Source organism: Chenopodium album, chromosome 20, assembly GCF_948465745.1.
Source record: "Chenopodium album chromosome 20, dcCheAlbu1.1, whole genome shotgun sequence".
NCBI lineage: Eukaryota > Viridiplantae > Streptophyta > Magnoliopsida > Caryophyllales > Amaranthaceae > Chenopodium > Chenopodium album.
The window spans coordinates 12,194,224-12,209,283 of NC_137853.1; the positions used below are offsets into that span (position 1 = coordinate 12,194,224).

General features: G+C 33.5%; 1 protein-coding gene across 1 annotated transcript; it reads left to right on the plus strand.

Moving 5' to 3' along the window:
* The first annotated feature begins 6,550 nt into the window (after nt 1-6,550).
* On the plus strand, nt 6,551-14,940 carry LOC145598081 (prolycopene isomerase, chloroplastic-like). Its single transcript, XM_081654381.1, has 13 exons — nt 6,551-7,217; nt 8,563-8,769; nt 8,861-8,960; nt 11,605-11,687; nt 11,771-11,827; nt 11,906-12,058; nt 12,179-12,257; nt 12,361-12,509; nt 12,600-12,734; nt 12,946-13,059; nt 14,130-14,240; nt 14,325-14,433; nt 14,607-14,940. Exons 1-13 carry the CDS (start codon nt 6,624-6,626, stop codon nt 14,678-14,680), a joined length of 1,965 nt encoding a protein of 654 aa, XP_081510507.1. The 5' UTR covers nt 6,551-6,623; the 3' UTR covers nt 14,681-14,940.
* The last annotated feature ends 120 nt before the right edge of the window (nt 14,941-15,060 follow it).

The window sequence follows — 15,060 nt, forward strand, 5'->3', positions numbered from 1 at the left end:
TTGAGGGGTTCGGCCAGGGGTTACTCGGTCATGGGTTACTCGAGTTACTCGGTCAGGGTTTACTTGAGAGGTTTGATTAGAGGTTACTTATGGGGTTCGGTCAAGGGTTAGTTAGTTACTCAGTCATGGGTTACTTAAGGGGTTACTCGGTTAAGGATTACTCGAGGGGTTACTCGAGTTACTCTGTCAGGGTTTACTTTATGGGTTACTTGAGGGATTCAGATAGGGGTTACTCGGTCATGGGTTACTTTAGGGGTTACTTTAGGGGTTACTTGAGGAATTCAGTCAGGGGTTACTCGGTCGTGGATTATTTGATGGGTTACTCTGTTAGGGGTTACTCGAGTTATTCGATCAGGGGTTACTCAATGGGTTTGGTTAGGGATTACGACTTACTCAGTCAGGGGTTACTTGGTCAGGAATAACTCGAGTAACCCTTGAATAAGTAACTCAAGTAACACCGGCCATATGATGTGACCAGCCACACAGAATAATTCCCTAAACCATTTAAAAACGAGGTGGCCAGTGGCTCAAGTCGAAATGAGGGAAAATATATGACTTAATGTGGATATTGATTGCAGTTCATTAAGTTGAATTAAGAATTATATAAAATGGTTATTTTCAAGTAGTACTTCATATGTTATTATTTTGAGGGTTTTTTAGACATTGTAGGGAATATTTCAAGCATTACCCCAAACTTGAACCCCACTATGATCATACACTTAAGTATGGTGGCGTCCAAAGGGAAAGAAAAGAGAGCAAAAGAGTCGCCAACAAGTTTTAGGAACTTGTAAACCGTTCACGAGGTGAAGGTTACACCCCTTAACGATCCAAGAGATCGTCAACTCCATAAGGTCAAGAACCAAATAGGGTTCGGGGATGAGAGTACGAATCCAATCTACAAAGAAAGAACTCGCCCTATAAAATAGGCCTCTACTTTATTCTACTCGTATTCATGTGCGCTTTTTGACTAACATGCAATCATTATATTAACCCTAAACTTGTTTAATCTATGTTGGTTGAATATTAATGCACAAATAAACTATTATTGGCAATCACTCGAATTAAAATCATATTAGCCTAAACCAAATTATTAATTATCTTATTAGGTGTGATTTCAAGTACAAATTCCCTTTAAACACGCATAAAAGGCGTGATCAAGCAATAACAAGAAAATATATAAATCAAGCAACATAATAATCATAATAACAATCATATTAATTATAAAGCATAATAACAATAGCAAGATCCTAGACATGATACTAGCAAAATTAATAACAAATCCTAACATGTCACTAAGCAATAAAGATCAAAGCTTTAAACCCAACATGGTATTAACATGCTATTAGAAAGAATAAGAGGCAACCTAAACATGAAACCAGAAAGCATTAAATAACATCCTAACATGATACTAGGAATTAAACAAATCTAAGCATGCTTTCCATATTGAAATAAATAGGGAGTATGCTAATTACTTACTTCGAAGCCTCGTACCTCTTTCTAATAACAAAATACACGAGTTAGTAAACTTCAATGAAATAATAAATAAAACAATTAAATTAAATAATTGAAAGAAAGAGTTAAAAAGTTTAGACTGGATTTGGGACCAAACCCTCAGAAGAGTATAAACCTTTCACGTCTAGGGCGAAGGCAACTTCGAACTTGGCTAGGTGTTTCTAATTTAAGTCTTGCGAATGCGGTATTGTGTTTAGTAAAAGCTAGCTAGAGAGAGATGAGAGAATTAGAATCGAGAGTTGATGATTGTGAATGAATGAAATCGGGGATCCGAGGACCCTATCTATAGGAAAAATAGTCCGGAAATCGATTGAAAAACAGTCAGAATTTGAAGAGGAATAAAACTCCACACTGTCGCCAGAAACTCATCTTGTTGCCAGACGACAAGACTGTCGTCGCCAGGTGACAAGCTTGTCGTTTTGCGACAACTTGGATTTTTCACACGCTTTCAGCACAGAGTCCACTTATCAATAAAATTGAGTCGTAAAGTCTGTATGAAGGCTAAAATCGTAATTTTATATAAAACGTTATTTTATTCCAAGTAAAACTCGTATACATTATTATCAATCCTAATTCCACTAGGATATGAAAAGAACCTTCTAGAAGTTTCTAGAAGACTATAATCAATCCTACTAGCTTTAGGAATAATAATAGTAGGCTCTCCTCTATATCATTGGGCCGTATGTAAAAATCAAACCGGGCCCAGTTTAGTATTTTGGCCATAAATTCCTCATTATTCATCGGAATTGGGCTTATAATATATCGTTGGAAAGCTCTTTTCGAGCCCTATCCAACTACGCTATTATTGGACCCTTATCATGGACCAAACTAAACTGGATTGACTATTTTTATAAAATAGAGTTGGTTTTCGAAAACAGAAAGAAAGGTTTTTAATAAAAACTAACCGCAACACTAGTCCTTTCACACTTTCACTTCATTTGATTATGATTCGACGCGAAAGGTATTCATCGCTGGGTTTGGTTTTGGGGAGACACAAATGGGTGTCTACAGACATATTTAAGTAAATTTATCATTATTCATTAAATCATTTTATTTTAAAACTTTGTGAAATGAATATGAGTATCAAAATTTGTAAGCTGTGCATCGCACGAGTGCTATACTAGTTAAGTGAATAAATAGTACTCCCTACGTTTTTTTATTTGCATCACTTTGGATTGCACAAAGTTTTAGGAGAGGAATATAATATTGTGAGTGGGTGAATAAATTATTATAGTTAGAGTAAGATGGAGATCATGAAAGAGAAAGTATGTAATAGAGGATAAATATTTTTATTATTTTAGTGGGGATCATGGAAGAGAGAGAAATGATAAAATAAGTTGAGTGGGGTTTAAAGAAAAGACATAAATGATAAAATGTAGTATAAAAGTACCAAATATAGAATTGATGCACTTAAAAAAAAACACCCCAAAAGGAAAGTGATGCAAATTTTTTTTTTTTTTTAAAAAAAAAAACGAAGGGAGTACTATTCCCATTAAATAGTGTAATGATAATATAATACTCCCTTCTTTTTTTTTTTCAATGCATCACTTGCATTTACACAGAGTTTTAGGAAAGTTATTTGCTTCAATATTATATTGTGCAAGTGGGGCAAGTGGATGATTAATTTATTTTGATTAAAGTATAATGTGGGTCATGAAATCGATAGTATGTGAGAGAAAATGATTTATTTAATTATATTAGTGGGGATCGGACCATGAAAGAGAATGAAATGATAAAATATTTTGGGTAGCATAAATTTTTGTATATGGCTGGCCACATGGTGCGGCAGGGGTTACTTGTATGGTTTTACTGGTTTTGTCAAGGGTTACTTGTAGATGTTACTTGTACTTTGGGGTTACTTGTTTGAGTGTTACTGTTTTGTCAGGGGTTACTTGTAAGTGTTACTTGTATCATGGGGTTACCTTGTAGGTGTTACTTGTATGATGGAGTTACTTGCATGAGTGTTTCTAGAGTTACTTATAGGTGTTACTTGTATTATGGGGTTACTTGTATGAGTGTTACTGATTTTGGTCAGGGGTTACTTGGTCAGGCCTAAATCAACCGCAAGTGTAAGGGTCAATTACTGTATTTATAGGGTGAGCAAGGTATCGTATCCAGAAGGAGGTCTACTCAATTACCAAGTTAAGAAACTAAATATTATTTAGACAATGGAAAATATGAGTAAAGTACTACTAAAACTATGAATGAAATTATTAAAGTTGCAAACAAGTATGAGAAATAGTTCTCGGTTTCGGGTTTCGTCAAATACTCTCTATAATGAAATTAAACTAATTGCAGGGTTGAATAAATATAACATAACAATTATAGAATTATCAAAAGTATGTTATCTCCTCTCCAAAGATAGAAAACGTATATTTAAATCAATCTTTTGTCTACTTTCATTATCACAACAATTGATATAAACTCATTAAGAATAGAAATTCAAAAAGACCACCCCAAGTGTATAACTATTCCTAAAATTATACTACTTGACGTTTGATAATCCCACGAACTAGTATTGAAAGTTCACTCCCGCTAATAAATCAATACCTTAGACATACAATCAATTGGCCAGATTAAAAGTACGAATTAAAACAAGATTATCAAATTGCAATTATATAAATCAAATCAAACAAATTAATTCAACTCATAGATAAATTGTAAAAGACTACATCCCTAACCTAGAACAAACGAAATTAGCTAGACATGGGAATCAAGAGAACACTCAATCTGTTCGATAACGAGAAATCCATAATTGACATACAAACGTCATAAAGTATAGCAATTAGAACGAAATTAATCAAACAAAAGGAAAGAATAAACTCTAATTTAATTTCGAATGTTGTTCCACGGAGTAGTGCGCAGCTGCTCCAATGTTGTTGTTCGGCGTCCTCTCGTCTCCCTCCGTGTGTGTCTATCTCACTCCTCTGTTGCCTCGTCTCCTTAAGTACAGTAGAATATTTTGAGGGTTTTTCCTCAATTCCTCGTGCCTCTGCCACTTCTCCCTTTGGGCAATTACTACCTCCGTCCCCTTTTGATAGTCCCTTATGGGCAAATTTTAGTCCCAAAATGTTCACCCCATTTGTTTTTTCCAACAACAATTAATATTAATTTTTTTACCAAAATACCCTCTAATTTGCAATAATATTTGTGCAAATTTAACTTTCCCATGTAAATTGTGTTTTCCCATGTACTTTTATTACTTTCTCTCTCTACTTTTTTGCATAACCAATGTCAATTTACTTTTTCAATGTACTTTTACTATTCTTATTTGTGTTTATTAATTCCCGTGAAACATGACCATAAGAGACTATCAAAAGGGAACGAAGGGAGTAAAAGTTAATGGTTGAAAACCCACTAATCCTTGTTTACTGATGCACCTCACGTGAAAGAGTAAAATGTGGGCTTTTTGTTTCTTTAAGTTGACCTTGTTATTTTCGTCACATATGCAATTAACCTGTAACAATAAGAAAGATGGAATTTTAGTAGTTCCTTAGTTAAAATTGCATATTATGAACATTATTAAGTAAAAGTTATTAATTTAGCTTAACAAGGTAAATTTCATAATAAACCATTGAAATCTATATAAGAACATAATTTATACTAAAATATAGTATTATATGATCTAATAAAGTATATAAAATAAGAACTTATCATAACTTGTAGGGCGATACTGGTTTGATACGAGGTTTTTGTCTGGGGTTACTTGTAGGTGTTACTCAAATCCATACAAGTACCCCTAGAATACAAGTAACTCATACAATTAACCCCAAAATACAAGTAACATCCTACAAGTAACTCCAGAAACAAATAACCTAGAATACAAGTAATTCCTGCCGCACTGAAAAACCTCTGTTTGGGTGGGGTATTTGAGAAGAGAGAGAAATAATAAAATATAGTATAAAGTTACCAAATATTGAAGTGATGCATTTAAAAAAAACACCCCTAAATAAAAAGTGATGCATATAAAAAAAAAAAAAAAAAACTAGAGGGAGTAACTTCTAATGGTATAATTATGTCATGATATTTTTGTAGTAGTATAAATGGAGTTTTATGGACGAGGTAAATTTCAATGATATTAATGTGATACATTAAGACTCAAAAGGTCATATATTATTAATTATTAATTATTAACTATTTACTATTAACTATTAACTATTTATTATTAACTATTAACTATTAATTATTAATTATTAACTATTAACTATTAACAATTAATTATTAATTATTAACTTAACTATTAACTATTAATTATTAACTATTAGCTATTAACTATTAACTATTACGGAGTAATTATTATCTATTAACTATTAATTATTAAAAAAGAATAAAAAAGTACCCTTTTTTTATGAAAAGCCACAACCAATTTACGGAGTATTTTTTATTTTATTTTATTTTTTGACAGAAAAAAATCAAAAAGCTAGTAAGACTAGTTTTTTGTTTTTTGCGAAAAGCAGACTTTTCAACTATTAAGCCAAAAGCCAATAAAAAAGCCGGTCAAAAGCCATTTACCAAACAAAGTCTATACCATTAAAACTTAAAGTTTCACAAACACAAGTAACATATTTCCACTTTGATTTGTATGATGCACGAGTATTAGAATATAGACTATAGACTATAGAGAATCCCCAAAAATCAAGTAAGGCCCTGTTCTCTTCACCTTAAAAAAATAATATTAAGTAAAAATAATTTTAGTTCAGTAAAAATAAGTTCAGTTCAGTAAAAATAAGTTCAGTTCAGTAAAATTAATTTCAGTTCAGTAAAAATAAGTTAAGTTAAGTTTTGTAAAATTCAGATTTCTTAAAGAAGAATTATAATAGAAAATCAGTAAAAATAATATTAGTTTAGCAAAAATAATTTCAGTTCTGTAAAATTAATTTAGGTTCAGTAAAATTAATTTAAGTTCAGCAAAAATAATTTTAGTTCAATAAAAATAATTTCAGTTATGCAAAATTAAGGTGAAGAGAACCGTGCCTAAGTGATGGAGGGAGTATTTATTTAAGTAAATGCGAGTTTGGAGATGGATTAGTGGAAACCAACGGTAACCAGTGAGCAGTAACACCCCACTTCTCTAGTTCTCTCCTCCACCATCATATTCATCGCAATTCACTATGCAATTCCTCGCACTCTCTCCATCCCCAATTCTTCTACCATCTTCCAACTCCAAAATTTCCACGAATTCTTACTTATTCCCTCATATCAAAGCTAGAAATCATATTTTCCCTTGTTTTTCTACTAAAATTACAAATACCCAGTTCAATTATAGTTCACGGGGTCCTCGAAGTTCTTTTAAATCTTGTAATTACAGCTATAAAAGTACAAATTTAGGGTTCTATGGCACAGAAATTCACACACCAAGTAAAGAATTTAGGGTTTATTGTGTTAATTCTGTGAAAATGGGATTTGGGTTTAATGGGGTAGATGGAAAAAAGGTGGGAATTGAAGGTAGGTTAAGAGCAGTGATGAATGTTGATGAAACAATGGAAAGAGAAAGTGGTGAAGGTAAAGAAAGGGAGAATTATGATGCAATTGTGATTGGGTCTGGTATTGGTGGGTTGGTTGCAGCAACACAGTTAGCTGTAAAGGGTGCCAAGGTTTTGGTTTTGGAGAAGTATGTGATCCCTGGTGGTAGCTCTGGGTTTTATGAGAAAGCTGGGTATACTTTCGATGTCGGTTCGTCGGTAATGTTCGGGTTTAGTGACAAGGTTTGTGCCCTGTGATTCTCTCTGTACTTTGATTTGCATTGCTTTGAGTATTTCAGCATTGAGGTTAACTAGAATTTAATGATATTATACTATGGTGTTAAAATTTTGAAGGCATTGATGTGAATTGAGTAGACTGTTAGAACCGTTTTTTGAGTTTAATGATTACTGCAAGCAATATGTGCTCTAAATTAAATATAGATATGAAAGGTTATGATGGTAATGATGAATTGGTGATGTTACTTATTTTTGTTTTTTTTGTAATAGTGTAGAGAATTGGATCAGATGTTATGCATTTTGCAAGAGCAATATAGGAGTGATGTTGTAATGAGTTTGATCTTTATAAATATGTGCTTAATGTGTTATATCCTTAATATTTTACTCTCAATAATGTTCCCTTGACAATGGACATAGTAGTTGGCTTGTTGATTCCATTATGTTTCATATTCTGCGCTGCATTGGCTATAGTAGCATTGCCATAGGTGTGCTGCTTGTATGCTGTTCAGTCGTCAGAATTTTGTATCATTAAGATTAATAAGATACAATGTGACACTGATAGATACTGTGTTCTTATTAAGCATGCTACTTTGTAAATATCATTTTCTTACATTGGTTTCCATCGTATCCTATAATGCTTTGGCCTTTTTGCCTGATTGTTAAAGTCTCACAGACACCATATGGGTCAATGGGTTAAAGCTTGTTTATGAAGTTCTGTCTGTTGTTTTTATTCCAGTCTAGGAATTTGATGTTAGGGCCTGTTCTATTTAACTTACGAAGTATTTGTTTGAACTTATATTGACTTTTATTTTTACTTATTTTGTTTAAACTACTATGTATTTGTAATTGTCTGAAATTGTCTTAATTTTTGCTTAATTTATTTTTCTGAACATGACTTTTTTATCCTGAATTTATATGAACTTAATTGATCCAAATTCAGTCAAATGGAATAGGGCTCAAGTGAATTCTCTTGCAATTCCAGATGAATTTGTGTTGTATGGATTTGGGATGGGGGTTGTGAAGCAGGAAGCTTAATGTTACTATGTTTATTTGGGCATACGTGATCAATTATAGCTCAAGTTTATGAGATGATTGTAGTAAAATATGATGATTTTGCCCCATCCAGATGATGATTACAAGGGGCATGAGATAGATGTGGAAGACTGGGAGGGAGAGAAGACAGATAGTCGGGTAGCTATAAAAGAGAGGAAAATTTGTTGCATTATGTTTTTTTATTTTTTTTATTTTTATTATTAATAATGTATTTACCTTTTCATTTGCTATTTTTTAATTTGTCAGTTTACTTCCCCCCAGTACCTCTTACTCTTTATTAATGCCTTAAACTGGACAGGGTAATCTGAATTTAATCACCCAAGCATTAGCTGCAGTAGGTTGTAAGATGGAAGTCATACCAGACCCGACTACTGTTCATTTTCACCTCCCTAATAACCTTTCTGTTCGAGTGCACAGAGAGTACAGTGATTTTATTGCTGAACTAACTACCAGATTTCCCCATGAGAAGGACGGAATTTTAAAATTTTATGGAGAGTGCTGGAAGGTCAGTTTTGAGTTATGCTTCTGTGGCTAATCTTGAACTTGGGTTCTTCCATTGTCGACCATTGGTGTTATTAATAGTATGAATTACGTAGATCTTTAATGCCCTGAATTCATTGGAGCTGAAGTCACTTGAGGAGCCAATCTACCTTTTTGGGCAGTTTTTTCAGAAGCCCCTTGAATGCTTAACCCTTGGTAAGTACTTACTTGAGATCCTGGAAACAATTTCATCAAATAATGAAGATAAGTTTAGGATGGTGGAACTATGGGTTTCTATTTTGTAGTGACCAAAAAGATCTGATATGTTCGGGTGGCAATATAACCAAAAAAGATATCATGTGCTGAGTTACTTCTTCCTCCATGAGTGTTGAAACTTGAAAATAATTTTGGCTGTCTTAGCAACTAACTCTATGCTACTAAAACAATTTTATCATTGTCCATGGAGTTTTTGAAAAAAAAAAATCATGACCAATGGCTAGGTCCACTCTTTGATTGATTCACTTTACCTCTTGATTGATTAATGTAAAGTGTGTTTATTGCCTTGTAAACATTTTGATTTTTAAGTTCACTCTAAGTTCATTTTGATATTGTTCACGCACATCTCTTTGATTGTCTTTTGTGATTTATATTCAAGGAAAAATATAGCTTTATGTGGGATCTTGTTAAATTTTTCTTGAGATATATATACTTCCAAAATATTAAAAAATTAAAGTAAATATAAATAATTATCAAATAGGAAAATTCAAAGCTATATATTAGCATTCAACAAATGTGAAAATCAAATTGAGTAAACCAATAATATAACACAACGTTTAAATAAATTGTGCGTACAAAAAAGATTGTACACCGAAAGAAAAGTTTCCCTAGAATAATCAAAAGTTATAATTGATACAAAATAAAATTTACCTATTTTTTACAAATAAATTACTCTCTTTACAAGAATTGACCTTATGAATATTAATCAAAATGCATAAATGTAATCATGTTACCCTAAACAAAAATGATTTCTAATAAATTACTTTGCAATTTCCAATAAAAAAAATGTAATTGAGTATAGTTACTTCAAACTAGGTTAAAAGTTATCTAAAATTGGTCAAACGTTATCCTACAATTGACCGATGTGTAGTGAAATTATTGTACACCTGGTGAGTGTAAAAGTTTATTGACATGGGGATATTCGGTCGTTGGACAAACACCCTATAGCCAAACAATATTTCTATCTAAACCAACCTAAGACAAGTCTAGGGCAAGTAAAGGAATTATTGAAATCAAGAACACAAACTTCAATTAAAGTAGTACAATTGATTGAGTTTGTGAGAAACTAAGCTGATTAATGAGAGTTTGAAGCACTAACTAAGAGATAAAGGCCTAAGAAAGCTAAAGGGAAAAGAACATCCGTAAAAATGAGGCCAAGGATGGTATTTATGCCCACAAAAATTACATAGGAAAATCCGTCAAGACAACCGGGTTTGTAGGCATTTCTTGTGCGCCTGCTTCTACTGCAATAGGCTGGGGCAGAATATGAAGGATCAGGGAGCTCCTCCTGTAATGCATGCCCGCTCCTTGTAATGCAGGGGGAAGCAGAATGCAGTTTAAGAATTAGGAGTGCCCGCTCCATAAGAGGTGCACGCCCGCTCCGATCAAAGCAGTTTGTGGTGCACACCTGCTCCTTGAATGGTGCATGCCTCCTTAAAGTAGTCTTCCTGTTCATGTTAAATCCTCAATTTCGTTGCATCTACAAAGGCTACAATTATATACAAAATGGAGTTAGAAAAGGAATTTAAATAGGGAAAATGACTACAAAATTGGGCTAAAGTCACCACAATAAGTGGACAAATAAACCACTTATCAAATTCCTCCAAGCTAGCCAATTGCTTGTCCTCAAGCTAGCCAATTGCTTGTCCTCAAGCAATTTACTTAGCACAAAAGAAACCAATTGATTAGTCCGCTCAAAGAAAAACACATGCATAGATTAAAGAATCCTTGAGCAATAAAACTCGAGCATGAGACATATGTCTAAGATCAACCATGGTCATGACTAGCCAAGGCCTAGTTAACCTCCCCAAAAAGTACTCAACTTTAGTATATTCAACCAATCTTACCATGTCCCCAAGACAAAGTTCAAATTCCCCCTAGTGGTAGTGTCTCATGAGTCCTCGAAGGAGCCGGAAGAAAACAAATAAAGGAGGGTTTAAAACACTCAACATCTCAATTATAGGTATCCTCTCCATGTGAACCAACTCCCTCCACCGACAATGGCTTCAACCACTTTTATTATCACTATACAAGAGTACAAGACTTGAAGATTCCTGAACAAAGTAGACCTCATGTTCATGCTTAAATCCTCAATTTCTCGTTGCGTCTTCAAACATGAACACACACATAAAGGGGAATGGGGATGCCAAAGGCTAAAATTATTTACAAAAAGGAGTTAGAAAGGAAATCAAATAGGGAAAACAACAACAAAATCAGGTTAAAATCACCACAATAAGTGGACAACTAAACCACTTTTCATTTTTGACAAAGAAAGGAGTATTTTTTTGCTAATTTACTTATCTATTGATTAGAGTTGAACTTTGTGTCAAATCTTTTGAAAGATGCAGAGAATTTCTTGGCTTTTTAGAGATTAATTCGGTAATATGGAGAAGATAGCCAAAATGTAAATTAAGTGCCACATTGCATTGCTCTTGAATTTTATGCTGAAGAAAAAGACTTTAATTTTCATACCATTCTTTGCTCATAGACATGTAATTACCTAAAGCTATAATGACATTCTCACTTGTTAAGAATAAATCATGGTTTTTTGGAATTAATTTTTAGATGCCAATTGTATTTGCAGCCTATTATTTGCCTCAAAATGCTGGAGCAATTGCCCGAAAATACATCAAAGATCCTCAACTGCTGTCTTTCATAGATGCTGAGGTAACTCAAGTTACTTTGTTACCTTAAACATTCAATCCATTGGCATGCCTTATATAATGGGTAATCATGTGTATCCTCTGCAGTGTTTTATTGTCAGCACTGTTAATGCTATGCAAACTCCTATGATAAATGCAAGTATGGTAAGATACGTCATTTTCCTTTTCCCAATCCTATTAGTTATGTTTAGTTTCTTTATCTTTTAATATGCTTTATGATAGGTTTTATGTGATAGGCATTTTGGAGGGATCAACTATCCTGTTGGCGGCGTTGGTAAAATTGCCAAATCCCTGGCACAAGGTCTCATTGATCAAGGGAGCAACATTCGTTACAAAGCAAATGTTAAAAACATCATTCTGGAGCATGGAAAGGCTGTAAGTTCTGAGTTAGCTTAAGATGCGGGAATATTGTTAATGATTAGAAACTTGGAAGGCATATTAGGAAACTCAGATTGGTGGCTTCGTGTTAATGGCCTATGTATATAAATTTTACAGGTTGGAGTGAGACTGTCTGATGGAAGTGAATATTATGCCAGAACCATCATATCAAATGCTACTAGATGGGATACCTTTGGTAAGTTTGGGCAAGGAAGAAGGAACTACCCTTTCACTTCTTTAATTGGACGCTGGCAGTTTAGCTTTTGCATCAGTAATATTCACAAATATCTTTACTTTAGGCAAACTTCTAAAAGCCGAAAATCTGCCAAAAGAAGAGAAAGATTTTCAGAAATTATATGTTAAAGCTCCATCCTTTCTTTCAATACACATGGGAGTCAAGGCTGAAGTATTACCTCCAGATACAGATTGTCACCACTTTGTTCTTGAGGTGATGAGTCTGATGACACATTTAGTTATGGACCTTATGGTGCTATATTGAGGAACAAATCAACTGATGGTGCTGTTTCCTTGCTTACAGAGTGATTGGAAAAATCTAGAGGAGCCTTATGGGAGTATATTCTTGAGCATTCCCACCATTCTCGATTCTTCATTAGCCCCTAGTGGACATCACATTCTCCATATATTTACAACTTCCTCCATTGAAGACTGGCAGGTGCACCTTATGACTTTGTTGATTATATCTTGACTTTTTTATCTCCTTTTTTTTTTTGAAAGAAGATTGCGTCTTAATTAATTTATTTATTATGATTTGTAATTCTTTGTTCCTTTAAATTCTAAAGTTCTAGAAGTACTTGAACATATTGAAATCTTAACATGTGTGAAGGGATTGGGTGAATCTAACAATCCAGTTTTTGATGTCACAGGGACTATCTCCATCAGACTACAACAAAAAGAAGGAGCTCATTGCTGATGAAATCATAAGCAGATTAGAAAAGAAACTTTTTCCAGGGCTTAAATCATCCATACTGTTTAAAGAGGTATTGTTATAGAAAAACTAGCTTCCCACAAAATTATGAATTGAGGGCATTTAACTAATAAGTTAACCCCTTCTCTCTTAAACTGTAATTCTAGTTAAGTGTGTTCCCTTTTCCAAGTACTTAAATCAAGCCCATGATCATTGCCCATCTTCTGCTTGTATGCTTCCTTATTGGGTTGTTGTTTTTTTGATTTTTATTCAGTAGTCAGTAGTCTGATGCAACAAAGACTCTGAATCTAAGAAGTAAGAGATTGATGAGGGGAAAAATCATTTAATAGACATTAATTCTGACAGTTTTGAATGCTTAATGTTGTTAATCACCCTTTTTAGATGTTTTACCCTTTTTTTTTTTTTTTTTTTTTTTTTTTTTTTTTTTTTTTACATACAGTATATAAAAATAGGTATTGAAGATATAGAGTAGTCTGATGCAACAAAGACTCTGAATCTAAGAAGTAAGAGATTGATGAGGGAAAAAATCATATAATAGACATTAATTCTGACAGTTTTGAATGCTTAATGTTGTTAATCACCCTTTTTAGATGTTTTACCCCTTTTTTTTTTTTTTTTTTTTTTTTTTTTTTTTTTGAGAATTTATTTTACATACAGTATATAAAAATAGGTATTGAAGATATAGACTAATGTTCATTTAATTCAGGAATATTTCAATTTCGGTAGCTTAGCTATGACAATTTTCACTTTAAGATCTGTGTTTTCACTTTCTCGCTTTAGTGACTTGAGATTGAAAATGGAATCTTGTTTGACATGTCACCCTTTGAACAAAGATTCAACGTTGACATGGGGCTAGTGTTAAATTATCTAAGTGAATTTGTTGTTACTACCCTGGGTCACCAACGGGGGGATATCATTATGGAAATTAATAAATATAGGTCTCTATAGTGGAGTTTTGTCAAACAGCAAAGCATCAACATTGAAAATCCTTTACTGTATTTTCCCTGCTGCAGTATTGGAACTACATAAATGCAAAAATATATTTATACTACTTTGTATATCATTTTCTCTTTTCTCTTTCCTAGATTGCTTTTTGAATATTAAAATGTATCCTCATTGCAGGTTGGCTCTCCAAAAACACACAGGCGGTTTTTGGCTCGTGATAGTGGCACGTACGGACCTATGCCACGTTCAGTTCCTAAAGGCTTATTGGGAATGCCATTCAATACAACGGTTAGCTGAAAGTTTATGGCTTGACACTTCATAGTTACACCTGTATCTTGACTTGTGAATGAGTCTCTGTTGTTGTAATTGCAGGCTATAGATGGCCTTTACTGTGTTGGTGATAGCTGTTTCCCTGGGCAAGGGGTCATAGCTGTGGCCTTTTCAGGAATAATGTGTGCTCATAGAGTGGCTGCTGATATCGGTTAGTATTATCTGAGTATTAGTAGATATTAGATGAAAATCTAGTACCAGCCCTAGCTGTTTAATTGTGATAGAAAATGCGGAAAATTGACCTGCATATCTCCATTCATTCTGTTTGTATTCAAATGAATATGGGGTAATAAAGTGATTAAAATAATGTTCTTTTGTATGTAGGGATTGAGAAATCCTCCCCTGCATTGGATGCTGCTCTCCTTAGCTTGCTTCGTTGGTTTAGAACATTGGCCTGAATACTCGTAAAACTGAAGCATGGCTACTGGGTGCACTGCATGAGCTGTATACTGATATATTGTTCAAGTGAAGGTGAAGAAAGTTTTCCGGTGCTTCTTTCATAGAATATAGTTTTGGACCAGAAGAAAGATGCTGCATCACAGGGCTCTGAAACTATTCATTTCACATTAAAAAGCAGATTCGCTGCTGCAGAGGTGAAATCATGTGTACAACTATTTTGTTTGTTAATAAGTCATCAAACAACGTTTTTTTCTCTCTCTCTCTCTCTCTTTTTTTTTTTTAGTTTGTTAATATAGTTCCTTATACTTGATTCTTGTACATGCACTTGATGCCCTACTTATAGAATGCTTTTTATGCTTCAACAAGCTTAACTAACTAA